Consider the following 17,791-nt stretch of genomic DNA (forward strand, 5'->3'; position numbering starts at 1 on the left):
TTAGGGTAGTTCCATTTCTAGACTTGAATCAAGAGTAATGATTCCACTTGGGTCTTCTCTGACCCAAAACTGTGGAAGACGCTAATTTGACATCCTAAAAATGATTTCTCTACAGACTAATTTTAGTCTTTCATAACATAGACAAGCAAAGTCAAGCTATCTAGTGAGTTTTGTTTCAGCAAATTTTATTCAGTGAGTTGTAATAACATGCAGGAAATCAAAGTTGGGGAAAGGAAGTCTCCCACCTTCTATCCTCCAACTCCAATCATAAGGTCAGCCTCAATGTTAGATGCATTAATTATGAAGTATTAGTACAAAGCACATATTAAAACCTTTTTAAAATTAAATGATTGGAGGTTTTTTATGCTTTGTTTTTTTCAGCAAGCCACTGTAAACAATACAATCCACAAAAAGGAGCAGCCAACAGTGGCACTGTTTGATTATCATTAGCCTCCTGAATGTACTGTATTAATACAATAACTCCCACTAAAATATTCTAATCCAGCAGTTTATTTCTCTTCAGTCAATAGTTCTTGAGGGTGCAGCAAAGTCTAGAGTCAAGAGCCTAGACTCTGATACAAAGCTGCATACCTGAAATAAAAGACCTTTTGACCTCTTTCAACAATAATTTAAATAGAAAGTGTAGGTGAAGCAAGAAACGTATCTATTTAAACAGCACAGCACCTTACAGGCCTCTACACTTCTTAACTATGGGACCCATTTATTTCAAGGCAAGCAAGCAACTAAAACAACCTGCTCCCTCTACAGTATGTATTGCCAAGTGTGCTTCCATCCTTTTTCCTTCAAAGTGGTTGTTCACATGAAGTTTTCAGATTTTCTTTGAAGATTACTGAATCAAAAAAAAAGATATTCAAAGTTGCCCAAAATAGCCTACGTTATTAATTGCTCTTTCACAGCCATTATTAAGCAGTATATTAATTCTAGTGTTTCATGAGCATGGGCTTCATTCATCAGATGAAAATAACACTCCAAAAGCCGTGTTCTCATACTTCTACAGAAGTATAACAACAACACAAACATGCCAGTCTGTAAAGGAGGCATATTAATGATCATGATAATGATTTGCCAAGCAAATGCCTTCAGTCATATTTTTTTCTGTGGGTACTAAGCATCTTCTCCTCATACAAACTTTCCTTGAAGTGAATATTCAGTACCTTACAGTTTCAGAGTTCTGCTGGCTAAGGAAGAGCGTGAGGTTAAAAAAAAACTTCCAAAACACTGCTGCCCTAAGGGACTCAAGCATATATAGCAGTAAATGCAGAGCATTTCATTGAATTAGCAAACTCAAACTTTAATTTGACTACAGCCAGAAGACACTTTGCAAGCTGGAGTGGCATTCATTCCCTTGAGAGGACATCACCCCAAAAGAGTCACACTTACCCTACTGAAACCCCTTCCACACATCATGGCTTCACATAGGGTTTGGCCCTACAGGTCAGGTGATCTCTTCACAACCACCAGGTGTGCAGGTCTCTACATGGAGTTATAACCACCACACGTGTAGTGAGTTGTTCAGACAGGCTTCCCTAAACTCTACACGTCCCGAAGCTCAATACTACCCAACAGTTTTCTTCAGACTTCCTCTGAAACCACAATCAGCGCCCACCTCTCCTCAGTACCGGCCCGGCAGCACCCACACTCGATCTAGACCAGCTGTGTGAAATCCATCTTCTCCCGGTCGGTAATCTCTCCAACAGAATTCCTCCTTCATAAAACTCAAAAGGACATTTTAACTACTAAAAGACAAAACAAAACAAAAACAAACAAAAAAACAAAAACAAAGGAAAACCATACACGAACAACAAAACACACACACAAACCCCAAACCAAAACAAAACCCAGAAACCGCGGGAAAGTATGGGGCCGTCGCCTCGAGAGCCTCTGCCCCGTAAAGCTGCTCCGTCCTTTGAGCCTTTGGCCCTACCCCGGCCTCAGCGAGGAGCCCAGGGGCCCGAGCATCCTCACTGCCCCCCCGAGGCCGCAGTTCTCCTTTCCGGAGGCGACCCCTCATCTCCGTGCGGGCACGGAGGGCAGGCACCGCTCCCCCCGCCCGGCTGAATGCCGTCCCGCTGCCCGGCAGGCCCTGGCAAACCGCAGCCCCCGGCCCGGCTCTCTATCACTGCAGAGCGGAGCGGAGAGAGGCCGTGCAATACCATGCCGTACCGTGCCGTGCCATCCCGTGCTACCCCATGCCATCCTCTCCCGTCCCGCCCCCGGGTATCCGGTCAGCCCCTTCGGCGGGGCGGGCTGCCGGCATAAAAGCAGGGCTGCTCCACTCCGCCCTGTTGGGTTTTTTGCTCCCTCCCTCTGCCGGTGCCCTCCCCAGAGCCGCTGGGCCACGCCGGGAAGACGGAGGTACCCGCGGTCCTGGGGGTGTTCTGGCCGGGCGGGCGCGGGGGGACGGGACAGGCTGTGTGGTCGCTCGGCGGGAGGAGCTGGGGGGGGGGGCCGGGGAGGCGGCCTGAGAGCGGATGGTGAGTCGGTTATCGCAGCTGAAAGCTGCCCGTGGGTTTTGTTATGATGCCGATTGGGTTAGCAGGCACTGAGAGTGAGGTTGTCCGGCGTCCTCCGGGCGGTGAGGAAGGTACTGCTGCACCTCAGCTGTTGGACAGCCTTGGCGACAGGACCACTGTATTTTTGTGGGATCGCAACCCTCCAGGTGCAGTGAGAAAAATTCATGCGTGCTAAATCCTGTTCAGGTGATTGCATGATCAACCTTTAGTCCCTTCGGCTAGCAGAGGTGTTTTGCGGTTCAGCTGCCAGCCTCAATCCTGCCCTTGTGACTTGTAAGCGATAATAGTCTTTTCAAAGTCTGTCAGGTCTGCAAGAGCCTGTCGGCTGTGAGTTTTGTCACAGGTACCAACAAGCCTGTGTTAGCAAAGTTATCTGCACTTGAAATCTGTAAAACCTCTGATACTTCACTACCAGTAACAGTCTTCCACACTTATGTCTGTGTGAATGTAGACATATTAAAAAATGATACATGGCATCAGAAGTGATCTGAGATCTTATATGTGCCAAAGGCATCTTTGGTTAATTCACCTGGAAATAAATCCCTGATTGCTTTAGTTAAGGATGCAAAATCGGCCAAGTGAGTTGGTAAATTTAATTGTCTGTATGGGTATGCTTGCTTACAGTAGCTGGTATAATTAGTAGTGCTAATGTAGTGAGCGAGTGATAATGGAGGACTCCTGCCCCAGTCGAAGTTGGGTTAGGGGAGAAATGTGTTAGTGGAAATTGTCTCTTTGAAGAGTTGGTGCTCTAACAGGAAGTCTCTTGTGGTCTGTATGCCTAAATAAGTCTACTTCATTAAGTGAAAGTCAGTACTTTTTTAAAAAAATCTAATGTGTGTTTGTCCTATACAGGCCTAATATATGATTATTTTACTAGAAGTTCTAAACTGGGTTTAAGTCAAATTGTTTATTTCTTCTGAAGGCAATTGTCTCCCTCGGTTTTCCTTAGGGATTAAGTTTAACATTTTTATCTACTCCAGAGTTGCCAGACACCTTTCATGTAAGTGGAAGGTGTTTTGTTTAGTGCATTAAATCAGTGTAATCAGGCTAAATTCAGCAATTGCATTTATTTTAAAGATTTGTTGCTTCTGTTTGAAACTCAACAAACAACCTGTGTTTCCAAAAACTTGCTGGTTTGTTTATATATATATATATATACATGAAATTTAATGACACTTTTATATCTCTACTTTTGCTTAATCTGTAGTAGCTCTGTAGCTATGAGAGCCTATTACAGGAAATGTCAATATCAGCTCTAGAAAAATATTCCTGTGCTGCTTTGATATTTCTTAAGTTTCTTCCTGGTGTTACTGCCTCTATGTAGATTTAGTCACATTTTAATGGGAATGAGGAATAAAAAGCATTCTCTGTAAGACTTCTCCAGAAAGAAGAACTTGGTTTTCTACCTGCTGTGTTTTTGACAACTGTTTTTCTGTTATTGGAATAGTTTTAAGATGTTCTAATGTTTCTGCCAGAAAACTTTCTGAAGTAACTAGCTCTGTTCTAGCAGTGGCCTATCTCTTTTCAGGACTGCCCTAGTTTCCCATTTACAAAACCTGAGACTCATAACACATTTATGTCCACATGCTAAATTTCATGAACTTTGCTCAGAGTAACAGAGATCTAAGTAACTTATCTCCTGGCACTTGTCAAACACAATTACCTATATACATAGATAGCAAAGTTCACTAAGAATGTAAGCAAACTGGGCATGTAGTGCTAAAGGTTGAAGTGTAAGTGCCAGTGTACTCTACATTTAGCTGAGAAGGAAGATATTAAGCTTTCATACTGTAGTTAGAGATTAAAGGTCTGCTTTGACCAATGCTATGCGTTTCTTACATAGCACTGATATACTGGGAAATAAAATAACAAGGGCTTAAATGCCTGCTTGGTTTTTGTCATTACTGGGATGAGTACAGACTGTGAGGTTAAAAGCATACCTGAGATGGTATGATTCAAGCCTGTGACATTTGCTTCATGCAGGAAAGTGAAGAAACCTAACAGCTTTGCAATGAGTTCTTACAGCACTGTGTTCAACTGCAAAAGCAGACTCTCCTCAATATTGGTAGTACAGGTAGTTGAAAAGCTAGGAGTGACAGCCAGTTGTTTGCCTGCTGTGTTTGGAGATTTATAAGCATACTGTCTTCTGAAGCTCTCTATGTTTATGGTTTCTTGTCTTTTTTTTTTTTTTCTCCAGCAGAGTTGAGACTGTGACTTGTTCTAGATGTGATTTTGTGACAACAAGGAGTGCCTACAAAGCAACAAACATTGTGGCCCTTAAAGCAGAATTTTTCCGTACTAAAGTACTAGCTTGTGAGCACTAACATTGTTTGTCATGCATTTCTATTTAAGATGCTCAATTGGTAGATATCACTCTTTTTTTTTTTTTTTTTTTTTTTTAATTTTATTTTGAGCCCACATTCTGTCAGAGCAGAGAATGAAACCCATAACATCAGGGATGGGGAATTTCCAAAGCAAACAAGGGCAGCTGTTTCCTACTGCTGCTGAATTGTAAATGAATTGTGTACTATATTCTGGAGGAACAACCTGGAGATGAGACAAACAGAAAAAATAAGTCAGATATGCAGTTGTAAGCCTATATCTTTTTTTGAAGCAACACTTAAAAGTGGGCTAGAGAAAATATTTAGAATGGATCTGAAAATATGTTTTCAGTTTTGCAATGTTGGTGTTTGATTTTTTTTCTCTACGGCTTATCCTATCTGGTAAATGTTTGGTTTTTTTTTTTCATCAGGTATCTGAATAAATAGCCTCAAGATGAACTTCTTCCTGGAAACATTAAAGGTCATTGTACTACTACCGTATTACTTACTGGAGTCACTAGTGTTCTTGATTGTGCCTAAACCAAAGAAGAATGTTAGTGGTGAAATAGTATTAATAACAGGAGCAGCAAGTGGCGTTGGAAGATGCTTATCATTAAAGTTTGCCAGACTTGGAGCCACGTTGGTTCTATGGGATATTAATCAAGAGGGGCTCAAGGAGACAGTCAGACTGGCCAGAGAAAATGGAGCAGCAAGAGTACACTGTTACATCTGTGACTGTAGTAAGAGGCAGGATGTCTACAGTGTAGCTGATCAGGTAAAGTATCTTATTTGTGGCTTTGACACTATCCTAAGATGAGTGTATGCATGTGTGTAAAATGCACGATTAAGTTTTTTTTAGTGGCTTCAAAGTAAGAAATTAAAGTTAATTAATTCTGAATGTATTGTGCATTATCTAGTTCAAGAATTCTGGAGTTTAGAGTTGACTTGTGTATCTTTATTCCTTAAAAAGTAAAAAGAGAACTGGTTCTCTTTTTCAGTGGCTCATTTCAGCTGGGTAGCTTCTCAATCATTCATTCGATTACTGAGCAGGCACTTACTCATGAAGTGCAGAAAATCAATTTCTCGAAGCTAAAGCAGTATTTCAAGTTCTGGCAGCCTTTTACCAAAAGTAAACCCTAAAAACCATGCATTGTAAAAAGGATTAACTGCTTAGACTATTTCAAATAATTCCATGGCTGTGAATAGATTTTTGCAAACTCACTTTTTTTCTGAATTAATAAATATATCTTGAGGTCTTACATATTTTTTCTTTCATTTCTGAAGAGCTTTGTAAACATAAGATGTAGTTAGATATTTTAGGCAGAATAGTAGAATTGCCAAAAGCTAAAATTGCCTAACAGTTTCCAGTATAACAACATGTTCTCATTTGCTTAAAATTTGCTAAACTTAACTGTTGGACTAAGAATTTTCCACAGTGAGTGTTTGCCTGGGGATAAATTCTTTTTTTAAAAAAAAAAAAAAAAGGTTCTGCTGTCTTCAGGAACATCCATTGGCTGAAGGCTGAACTAAGGTTTTGGTGCTCTTTAAGAAGCTCTAGCCTTCTTCCTTTTTCTATCTATGCAAAAATGATTACAACAAGCTTTCTGATAAGTGAAGCTTATGCATAACTTGCAGCTTGTTAGAGGCTGGTGCTGTTGGTTTTGTATTCCAGTAATTCTGATCATCCTTGGTCCCCCTCACAGCTCCTTTACACCAGCTGAGCTGGACATCTGCTGTCCCTGCAGAGTAGCTGCACGTGTCTCTCCACAGGCCTGTAGCTGTGCTTCCAGCTGAACTGGGAGGACTGGAGGAGGAGGGAATATTGTAGAGTGAAGGACACTGGAATGAAGAAAATGAAAACTGACCTTCAGTTTTGAAGACTTGAGGGCTAACACTTCAGTCCCATGGAGAAAAGCAGTAGTTGAGCCATTCTGCCCAAATTTTAAAAAGAGAAGCTGATGTAGATTTGTGTGTAACACAGGTTCCAGATGATACAGAGTTAGACAGGGACAAAGAAGTTGTAATAGGGTCTTGGTGCATGATCCCTCACTTACAATTTTCTGTCAGTTGTTCACTAACTGTCAGATTCACTAATAATCCTCCTGCTGATTCCAGAGAAGAAAATACCCTACTAATGTTATTTCAGAAATGCCATGTTCTGTAGTTGTTGTAGAATCATGCTAGCAACTTTCCCATCTTACGAGTGACAAAAAGACTTCAGTAGTAGTTGGTGCCACTATTTACTTAGTGCAGCATAGTAGACTTTGGCTCACAGTGTTCAGCATCAGCCTTTGCAAAACAAGATAGTTTGGTTCCAGATTCTGGGGATTTTTTTCCCCCTCCTGGTGATTTAGCTTCACACAATGTCTTGGGGTTTTGCAAGACTGTAGTGAACTAAATTCATGCAGGCGTGGCAAGATATGGTTGAAAACTTTGCCCACAGTAAAACAATCTCAAAGCCAAAATGAAATTTATGTGAACCTTTAATACTTGCTTCATCAGCCACACAGAGACACCAGGAAAAAAAAGTTACTTCAGCACGAAGAAAACCAAAAGGCCTTGCACATGTGAGGTCCTTGTTCCTTTCCTATACCAACAGGATCAAGGACAGCTTTCGGCTATCAAGAGCTAGAGCTTAAAATTTATTTCTAATGTCCCTGTGCCCCTGGTGGTCTAGTGGTAAAGGCGCGGCGCTGTCACCGCCGAGACCCGGGTTCGATTCCCAGTCAGAGCCACTCCCGGGCAGGTGGGGCTCGTTAGCCCTTAAAGGCAACCCACCTACGTCCTAAGGACCTCGCTGCCACCGTCCAAGCTCGCTTGGCCCCGGCAGATGAACCTTAGGATTAAAGGGTGGGCTCAGTTCCGCGCACACTGTGTCTCACCTAAAAAATTCAATGCGCAGGCTGGAAGGTGGAAAGACCTTCCCTGGATCTTCGCTCGCGAAGACTGGCCATTATTAATGTCCCTGTTCCAGAAGTACCCAACTCATAGTGGAATGTGGCCTTCTCTGATCTACCCCTCCTTCAAGTTCAGTTAAAGAATCTAGGACTTTGAAAGATGGAAGTAACTCTGGTTTTTTATCCTCCTACTTGTGAAGAAACAGAAGCCTCTTCTCATAATTGTGCTGCAAAATTGCATCATGGATCACAGTTACTTTCAGGATCTCTCTTGCACTTTTTACTTGTACTTTTTTACTTATCTGCTAGTTTTGTTTCTTGCTTTTTAGTCAAGATGACAGTTTACAGTCAGTATTCCAGTATTCGAAGAATTTTCTTTCTTGTGCAGAGGAGCAACAGTAGAAACACACTTCCTGGTGGTATTTAATGCTGCCTATAAAATATCCAGTGGTTGTTTTTCTAACTCTTGTAAGCAGTTACAGAGAGGTTCATGGTTCTTAGAAAGTACACATTTTGGGATGCTGTTTGGGAGTCATGGGAATTGCTCACTACTAAACTTCAATGTAACTTCAATATAAATGCAGAAACAAAATGCTTAAATATAAATGCAGAAACAAACAGAAAAGTGTTTATACTCGAAAAAGCTGATTAACCAGATCACCTGTTTGCATAATGCTTGCTTTGCTGAGGCCTAAAACACCTGGAACATAATTTCCTGCACTGCATGATTTGAGAGGTTTAAGGCTCTGGGAAGTGGGCATTATTTTTACACGTACACTCACTCCTCCACTCCCCAGTAGCTAGAGAAAAGCCTTGATAAAGGTCTCTTATACTTTGTCTCAAAGCAGAGTGTGGAAGCCTGGGCTGAGTGTCTTGTCACTGTCATGCACAAGGGAGAGCTGAGAGAAGTGAATTAAAACAGCCAATTTGCTGAGGAAAGCTGCCACATCTAGTTAACAGGGAAGAAGCGTGAACAGAGATGTTGTAAAGCTGGAATTTGTCTGGGTTGCAAAGTGTGGCACTTATATCTGCTTTGAATTCCATCCAAAATGTGACTATATTTTGTAAGACTCAGTAGAGCCAAGTGGTAAAGGAAGAGGTTGTTCAGGTTTTCACCACCAGTTAGAAATGGTGTGATAGAAGTTCTGTTCACTGTTCCTTCTGCTCGTCTAACCTGAGTGCCCCAGTCACCAGGTTACAAACTGTTATGTACCACATCCCCCACCTCTGTCTTTTTTTGTCTGCACAAAAGAAGCATGACCATTTATTCAGTTATTTATTTGCCCCAAAGAGTAGATTTGAGGTACTGGTCCAGGTTTTCAGAATTGCTAGATCATCTGACATAAGGCAGTATTAAAACATCCCTTACTAACAAATACATTTATAAGTCTGTGCTATTTTTAACTTGTGATGAGGGATGCATACTCAGGTTGGTGACTAGAACAACTTGTCTAAGGCTGCCTATGGAGATCATGTGCCACTGCTTCAGAGTATTTAAACTGCTACAACTTTTTGAGAGGTGAGTAGACAGATGAGAATATTCAGGCAATGACTGAGGTGGACAGTGGCTCTGGCTGATGAATTTGTTACATAAGCTACTCTGTGTAATCCTATCAAAGCTGCTCTCTGGACTTTGTTGTTTGTTGGAGGTTTTTTTTTGAACCCTTGCTTAGTCAACAAACATGGATAAGTTTAAGGAAGATGAGAAAGTTAAGCTAGAATAAATGGTAGGTGATAAAATACCCTTTAATTCTTTACTGTTATATAGGTGAACCTATCTGCTCTGTCTGGGCTTTTTTCAGTCACTATAGGCACCTAGCAAAAGAAGCATGAAGAAATTAAGATCTCCAGTTGTATGGCAAGATGGTATAAAACCAATCTGTTTCCCAAAACTACTGATCAGTACACATTCAGCACTTAATCTGGAAGTCACAAGTTAAACAACATAGAGTACTTGTTTCTTTTTTTCCCAGATAGCTCAGATCAATTAATTGTACTTCAAATACTATATTGAATATTTTCATTCTCCTTTTGAGAGCTGGCACAATATCTTGGTATCAGCTGGCCTGTAGTTGTTCACTCAAGTGAGTCTGTTCATGAATGTTCTCAGTCTGGACCTAAAATGAGAACTATACTTCCTCCTACTGAGTTAAATATATAGGTATTGGTTTTTACCAACTTTTATTCTGGGATAGCATGTACCAGCTTCTAGTCCAGAACTGTTCATTGATTTTAAAATGGATTTACCATAGAAAAGTACTTGTTGCATTTGTTAAGGTCTCTGCAGTAGACACTTAATCTGTAACAGTTGTCCCCAGAAACAGAGGTGCTGAAAGCAGAAGCTTGTGTGGAGCTGTTGGAATCCACATCTCTAAAGAAAATCCAGTAGAAAACTCAGATTTAAAAAGGCATCAGGAGAAAATATGCAAGGACCTGAGGTGTTTGGTTCTATAAGAGGCATAAGTTTAACTCATTTGAAATGTTTAATATTTCTGTTTTGATAAGTTTTCATATATAATACTTAGAAAGCATGTTTTTTATTTATTGTAATATCTTGGTGCTTCTTGTCTTAGGTTAAAAAAGAAGTTGGCGATGTTAACATCCTAGTCAACAATGCTGGTATTGTAACAGGGAAGACATTTATTGATTCTCCAGATTCACTTGTAGAAAAAACCATGGAAGTGAACGCAATGGCACACTTCTGGGTAAGACCTATATTTTTCATATATATACTAAAACATCCCTCTAATGTGTTTTCAGTGTTAATTTTGCCTTTTGGAATTGAGGGAAACATGCAAGGATTTTTAGCTCTTTGGAAGTTCAGTTAGAAATGATACAAGAGATTGCTTTCTATGCCCTGGAGTCTATAAAATTTAAAAAAAAAAAAATGGATGGAAGAGTGGATCCTTTGAGAACCTCTGGTGTAGGCAGGTGGAAGCATTTCAAATTTAGAAGTGTTCTTAAGAACCAAAGTTTACTGTCTCCTAAATTCTGAGTGTACTCATTTGTTACAATCTCATGATTAAGTGACATGAAGCAGGCTCACCCATCTGAATAGTTGCTGCCCTAAGAGAAATGTTCAGTTCTGTTACTGTTCTAGTTGTTCTGTAGTTATGATAGTTTCTACAAGAAATACCACATGTTCAGATAATGCTCTTAATAATACGTGGAGCTTCTGTTCAAAATTAATAAGCTTATGTGCCTTTTCTTCCTTCCAGGGAAGGCAGATCACCTATGTGGTGTTTCTATCATAAAGAATTGTGAAGAAGATATTAAAATGTTTCAGTTTATTTATAAATAAATTTAATAACAAAGATTTAATGACTTTATATAGAAGGAAAACATGATACTCCAAGTTTTGCCATTTTAGAAAATTTGCAGTGAACTCTACATTCTCATTTGAAACACTGCAGTGGTGAGCTGGAAGAAATCTCACTACTAGCTGAATCTATGTAGTTAGCTTTCAGCAAGTTACCATCTGTCTTTGGTAGTACTCCTGTGGCTGGAAAAGTCCCCATTTAAATACTTGAAGGTTAGAGTTCAAACAAAAAACTCCACACACACCCCCCACATACACACTCACACACTCTCTTTCCGTAATGGAAGAGGGAGAGCTTACTTAAACCGTAGGGAGAATTTCTGTAAAAACCACACCTTCAAAATATTTTAGCATGTAGCTTAATTAGTAAAATGTTCCATTGCAACTCTGATTTACCTTACAGACTTACAAAGCCTTCCTCCCAGCAATGATTGCCACTAACCATGGACACTTGGTTAGCATAGCAAGCTCTGCAGGACTGTGTGGAGTCACTCGTCTTTCAGGTAGTGTATTCAAGCTAGTTTGATTTAAATTCTGCAATCAATACTTATGGGGAAAAAACCCCACAAACTAAATTTGTGTTTTCTGGATCTTTCCTTAGAGGTAAAGCAAGTAGTCACGCTTTCAAAGCAGCTGACCTTAAATAGACAATTTCTTTAAAAAGTTTTCCAGAAGCTTAGCTGTGCTCTAAAACGGGTTTTTTGGCCAAAGCAGTTAGGTGATCTAGAAGCCACGTAGGACTTTGGAAACTGAGAACCTCAGTGTTGATAAAGTTAACTTGCAGGTTTCTGATAAGGAGGAGGCCACTCTAGATTTAGTGAAAAATCAGAAGGCATTTCTGAAAAATGTATACGAAGGGGGAGGAAAATGATAAAGGTGACATAGCAGTAAAAGAAATCTAGCCTTAAGGCAGTAATAGTGAGGGAAAAATGCATTTCAAGTTGAAACCACATTAGGGAGTCTTGAAAACTTGAGTTTGATGCATAAGAATCAAGTGCATGGATTCAAAGATAAGGTCTGGTATGAAAAGGTAATTTAATTTACCATTGCTCCATAGAGAGTGGAAAAGTGATAGCAGGGATGTGATGAGAGATCCTCTGTCTGCCAATCTAAAACAACAGTTAATTTAGGAGAGGGAAAGTAAAGGAATGAATCACATCAAAGTCAAACTTTATTAGTAACCTAATCCTGAAAACTGTTCCTATTCTTTTTTGAAGTGTTTTATTACTGGACAGTAATTTCCTGCAGGTACTCTGTATAAATCATTTCAACACCATATTGTGCTGTTGTACACTGAAAAAAAATTAGGTGTCTAGTTAGCTTACTTACTGGAGCAAAATTTTGTTCTCTGTCAAAAACTCTTAATCTGTTCAGGAAAGTTTAATTTGTAAAATTAAATATTTAACTGCAATTAATGTTTTATTTTACAGATTACTGTGCAAGTAAATTTGCAGCAGTTGGTTTTGCAGAGTCAATTGATGCAGAGATGAGAAGTCTGGGAAAGACTGGTATTAAAACCACAATTGTGTGTCCTTACATCATAAACACAGGCATGTTTGATGGTGTTAAAACCAAGTGAGTAAACTCTTGTGAGGTTTTTATGCAAGTTGCATGTTGAGTGTGTTACATACCCCTATTTCCTTTATGAAAATCATGAGCTAGGATTTTCTCTGCTTGTGCTATTTTTAGGGCTTCAGATAGGTGTTAACAGTGCTATTCAGTGACTGGGCAACCCAAATGTCAAAGGCCTAAGTACTTTACTATTCATTTAAGCTGAAATGTGAAACGTTATTAGTGTCCTTCCTCTGCAGAAGCCAAATGCTCCAGTTGTCCTGTCTGGTTAGTAAACACCCATTCATGTCCTGAAACCGGTGTCATAGGCTTGCTCAGTATGCATGTATAATGACAACATTTACAAGTCAAATAAAAGGTGGTGTGTGTTAATAGGAGGACTCTAATTTGTCTTAAGAGGTCTTACAGAGGGAAAATAACAATGTCCATTCACTTGAACATAACGAAGGTTCTGTTGTTCATAGGTTTTGTGGCATTTATTTCTTTTTCTAGTTGAATAACTGTAAAATGGAGACTCATTTTGAGTTAAATGTGAGTCCAATTTGTATTATAGTAAGAGATGTTTTCTCTTTCAGGTGGCCACATCTGTTTCCTGTGCTGGATCCAGAGTATGTGGCTGAGAAGATAGTCACTGCTGTTCGACAGAACCAAGAAATGTTGCTGATACCACGCATCCTTTATGTATTATTTGCTTTGAAAAAGTAAGTTATGACTTTCTTTTCCTCTCTCTCTTTTCTGTCCAAGGGATGTTCCAGCTACATGTTTGACCAGAAGTACCAAACAGGCTTCCACTTGTTGTTGTGACTTTCCATTAGGTTCTGCACATTTCTGAAGGGTTCCTTTTTTGTTGTTTTTTTTTTTAAGATGTTCAGTCTACCCTTGGACCACAGAACAATGACAGAAATGTCTGTGACTTGCTGACTCCACTGGGGTGCTGTTTTACTGCAGGATGTAGAGACTGGGCCTGCTGCTCAGTAACTGCATGTCATAGGATCATTGGTTGGGAAAGACCTCTAAGATCACTGAGTGCAGCTGTTAACCTAGGACATATCTGGTGTCTTGCTCCAGCATTAGGGCATTTCTGACTCTGTTGCAAGCCAGGTTGATGTCACAGTTCGGGACAAGAGACAAGAGACCTGCAGGGTTCAAGCAGGGTGACAGATCTCAGGCAGATCTGCTTTATTCAAAATGGCTCCCCCTTTTAGGGGGAACAAGGAAGGTTCTACAACAAGGGGAGTGAACAGTCCAATTATGAGATAAGGAGACGGAATTACATGAATATGGAATTAGGTAGGTGGGTAAATAACCATTTAAGGTAGAAAGGAGATGGGCATAGCCTTATAACGAACATCTGCACTGCAGCAAAAACTGTCCAATAGAAAAACAGGAAACCAACTGAGGGGAGAAACCTTATAAAAACTTGGGGTACAAAGCCTTTTTAAAACATGCATTAACATTGTTAAAGAACCAACCAGAAAGTCCTTTAAATGCAGTCCGTCAAACAAAACTTGGTCCTCCACCCCTCTCCTCAAGGAATCCTTTTCTCCTTTTTGTGGTACAACTCTTCTTCGCCATGGTCACCTCCAACAGGTTGGGATACCGATCTGTCTAATAACTCAGTCTACCAAACAAGTGTAATAGGTATTATGAGAGGACCAGTGAGTCTATATTCTAAAGAGTATACTGCCTTTGCCTGTACTAGCCAGGTAAAACATTCTGTGACAAAACTGCACAACTCCTCTGATGTCTGTTTTGTTCCTTTTTGTCTTCTTCCTTACAGCATCCTACCAGTGAAAGCAGCTGTTCTCCTTCTGGACTATTTTGGAGCATTCCATTTAATGGATACCTTCAAAGGTCGACCAAAGAAGGATTAAAAAAGCACAAAATTCAGAGACCAGCAACTCTAAAGTGGACCTTGTTAAAGGCGGTGATGGGAAAAGAAACATTTGCTTCTATAGCAGTTGTGAACTTAGGGTGCCTCATTTCTCATTAGTAACAAGATTTAGAAAAGTTGCTTTTTAATTGGCACTTAACAGCTTTCATTTGAACTATTTTTTCAATTCAGTGAACTCTTTTCACCTCATTATGAAAATACATTAATTGAATTTAGTTGCTTTGGTTATGTCTGTTTATAATGCCTTGAATACAATCCTGCATCACAAACTACTAATTGGCAACTTTTGTGGGGAGAATGGAGCAAGAAGCCATATGCATTCAGCAGGAATCCAGAAAAGGCTCTAGTGGACCTGACTTTTTGCTGCCATTCAATGAACCATGACCATGAGTTGTACTGTTGGTATCATTCCGTGGTAAGCTGAAGAATTCGAGTTTCCTGAGACAACAGATTGTAATTCATATGAAAAGTTTTGTGAAATGAAAATATGCGCTGCATTGATGAAAAAACAATGAAATATATTTGGAGGTGGTGGTCTCTGAACTCACAGATTACTATGGATGTCGGAACAGGGATGAGTAAGGATGTAAATTATGTATTTGTGCTGCTGATCTATTTTACCTAATTTATTTTAAAAGCTCATACTATGCAACTTTTGTAACAGAAGTCTTTGTATCATTTAGGTGCAGTATTTAATGAACAATTTTAAATTGTCATCTAAAAAGAATGAACTTGTAGCAGTAAAGCAGAAGACTGCCAGTCTAGATGGACAATACAATGTCTTGTCAAGTAAGACAATAAGCTACTAAAAGCAAAGGTGGTGTATTGTATAATAGGAGTTTCTCTTGGGATTATTTCAGAAAGGAACGATGCTGATGGAACTGGAGTGAATGGTGTCATTACAGGCATAGCTTGAGTAATGGCATGATGTTTTGCTTCTCTGAGTTGGGTGGCAGGTTGCCTTGTGTCTACAGAGACTTGTGTTACTTTCTCTTTACTCTTAGGACTATCCATTTATTTTGGACATATGCTGAGGAGGCCTTGCCCTTTTTGAAAAGGGAAGGATAGAAAGCTGAAAGCCCCCTCGAGTTTTTTGTAATCCAAAACAAGAAAAAGGAATCTTATATGTATGTCATTTATGTACATGCTGGCTAAGCCCATGTCATGTCACAGCGCTTGCTACAGTGTGACAGTGCTTGTCACAATTGGTACAGCAATTGGAACAGTATGGAGAAAAGGGTGACTTTTTAATGGTTAACAAGTAAAAAAGAGGTTGTCTAAATGTGCTGTCCATACATACATTGCACTGTTCTCAAAGTCCACCACTAATAACTGTGTGGTGTATCTGTGTCTTCAGACTCCTCACCTCTTTATACTAACGGACCACATTTTTCCCTCCTGGCTATGAAATACTAGGTATGCAGAATTCTGGAGCAAAGGGGAAGAAAAGTGGGTTGTGCATATGAGCAGTTTGAGTGGCAAACTCCAGAGCAAGTAGCTTTTCATTTTTAGTGTCAGCAGGGGACTCTGTTGGATCACTGGTGGTTGCCACGTTGGGGGGCCCCTGGGTGTGTCTGTCCTGCTGGCTGAGTCCTATGGTGTAACTTTCCCCTCTCCTTTGATGTACACAAGAACTGCTGCTGAAAAAAATGGACAAGGAAAGGCCTCCCAAACAGTTCCTCGCTGACAAAAATCCAAGCAAAATTCCCAGCTGGCAGCCAGGCCGAGAGCAAAGCCACCTCTGAGCTCCTGCCACCCGGACCTCATCCCAGCTCAGGCAGCAACAACCTTCTTCCTCGTTTCCCTGAGAGTAGGAAAGAAAAGTAAAAAAAACTCCTTACCCCTCCCCTCAGGTAAGATCTTGAGGGACATCAACTTGGAATGTGGTTTTACCAGCCACTTCTTTTGTGTTAATGGCCCAAGCCACAGCCAACCTGCCTATTCAACATCACTTTCACACTATGGGCAGGGGGAAGAGAAAAATTCCAGCTTCGTTTCCCAGAACAAACAAAACCATGGCACTCTTTGAATAACCTGTTCCAGTGTTTGTTCACACTCTGCTTACAAACAAATAAAATTATGTTTATATTGAATGTACTCTTTCTCCTTGTCTTTTCAGTGGGTACCACTAAGAGTCTGGCTCTGTGTTTTACACTGTCCTTTTAGGTACTTATACACATTGGGCCTGAGCCTTTTCTTGAGACTGAGCAATCCCAGCAATCTTGACCTCTCCTTGTATGACAGATGTTCCAGTACCTCAATTATCTTTGCAGCCCTTTCCTGGACTCAGTATATTCAAATCTTTTAGAGACCAAGCTCTGTGGAAGATTGAGCATGTACAATATGTCATACAAAGCTTCACTAGAAAATCTCTGCTTGCTAGCTGTGCTGGTAGGAGTACACAAATATGCTGCTACCGCTCTGAATATTGAGGTCACTGTCAAATTACATCATGTGCCAGAAGGATAATATCCTGTCCCGTGGTCGTTTTGATCTCCCACATTTCCTGAGATGGCATGACAAATAAGTGGAGCTGTATCCTGGAGGTCAAACAGGGCAAATCCTTTCCCTGTGTTAAGAAGGTTGCATGGAGTATTTGGATCTTCAGCTGATATATTAACTTGTTGAGATAAAAAATGGTTTACTTCCAACATAATAATGGTCTTGATTGACTACTTTCCTGATGCGAAGAAAGACTTTCCTCCTGCTTTTAGCAAGAAAACTCATGGAAGGATAGCTGTCAGACCCAAACAAGAAGATAGAACAGGAAAAGAAAGAGCAATTCAGTTGTGACAGCATAACATCTGACAGTAGCCCAGGACTGGTGGATTGTATATCAGGCAGCTCCCACAAAAGAATTGTTGGTTTAATAACCATTGCTTGAAATATTAAATAGTCTCCTAACAAAAATGACTGGGTCCCAAATTTGACTGGAGATGGCTGTGTTGGCCTAAAAGTTACTGATAGGGTGATTCAATGACAGTGTATGGTATTTTGTTGCCTGTTGTATTTCCTTTAATGCTTCAAAACGTGGAGGACATCATGTCAAGAAAAATTAACTTGATCCTCTGAACAAGACTAAGGAAGAAAGCAAACAAACAAAAACAGTAGCTGAGATACAGGTTTTATTATTACTTGTTTTATGAATTTGGAAATCATACCCAAGAGCTATATGCACCTCCTTGGAAGCTGGTGTTCATGGGGGTCTGGTCTCACTTCAGGAAGGAACCAAGTGGGTACCTCTTTTCTGGTAA

General features: G+C 40.2%; 1 protein-coding gene across 2 annotated transcripts; it reads left to right on the top strand.

The window, feature by feature from the left end:
* Positions 1 to 2,232: 2,232 nt before the first annotated feature.
* LOC126648198 (epidermal retinol dehydrogenase 2-like) lies at positions 2,233 to 16,630 on the top strand. 2 transcript variants are annotated; one of them, XM_050330932.1, is made up of 7 exons: positions 2,233 to 2,376; positions 5,287 to 5,630; positions 10,326 to 10,457; positions 11,475 to 11,574; positions 12,502 to 12,646; positions 13,219 to 13,344; positions 14,424 to 16,630. In XM_050330932.1, the coding sequence occupies exons 2-7, from the start codon at positions 5,310 to 5,312 to the stop codon at positions 14,515 to 14,517; spliced, it is 918 nt and encodes a 305-aa protein (XP_050186889.1). In that variant the 5' UTR covers positions 2,233 to 2,376; positions 5,287 to 5,309; the 3' UTR covers positions 14,518 to 16,630. The 2 variants fall into 2 exon arrangements, with proteins under 2 accessions (XP_050186889.1, XP_050186895.1); XM_050330938.1 differs by lacking the exon at positions 2,233 to 2,376 and adding an exon at positions 2,472 to 2,495.
* The last annotated feature ends 1,161 nt before the right edge of the window (positions 16,631 to 17,791 follow it).

The sequence above is a fragment of the Myiozetetes cayanensis genome, unplaced genomic scaffold, assembly GCF_022539395.1.
Source record: "Myiozetetes cayanensis isolate MyiCay16 unplaced genomic scaffold, myiCay2020 scf1, whole genome shotgun sequence".
NCBI classification, from domain to species: Eukaryota; Metazoa; Chordata; class Aves; order Passeriformes; family Tyrannidae; genus Myiozetetes; species Myiozetetes cayanensis.

Bases quoted from the DNA above. Each gene is read 5' to 3' on its own strand.
- LOC126648198 (XM_050330932.1), top strand. From the start codon at position 5,310: ATGAACTTCTTCCTGGAAACATTAAAGGTCATTGTACTACTACCGTAT. The intron at 10,458-11,474 runs GTAAGACCTATA...TTTACCTTACAG, and splicing joins ACGCAATGGCACACTTCTGG to ACTTACAAAGCCTTCCTCCC. The intron at 13,345-14,423 runs GTAAGTTATGAC...TCTTCCTTACAG, and splicing joins GTATTATTTGCTTTGAAAAA to CATCCTACCAGTGAAAGCAG.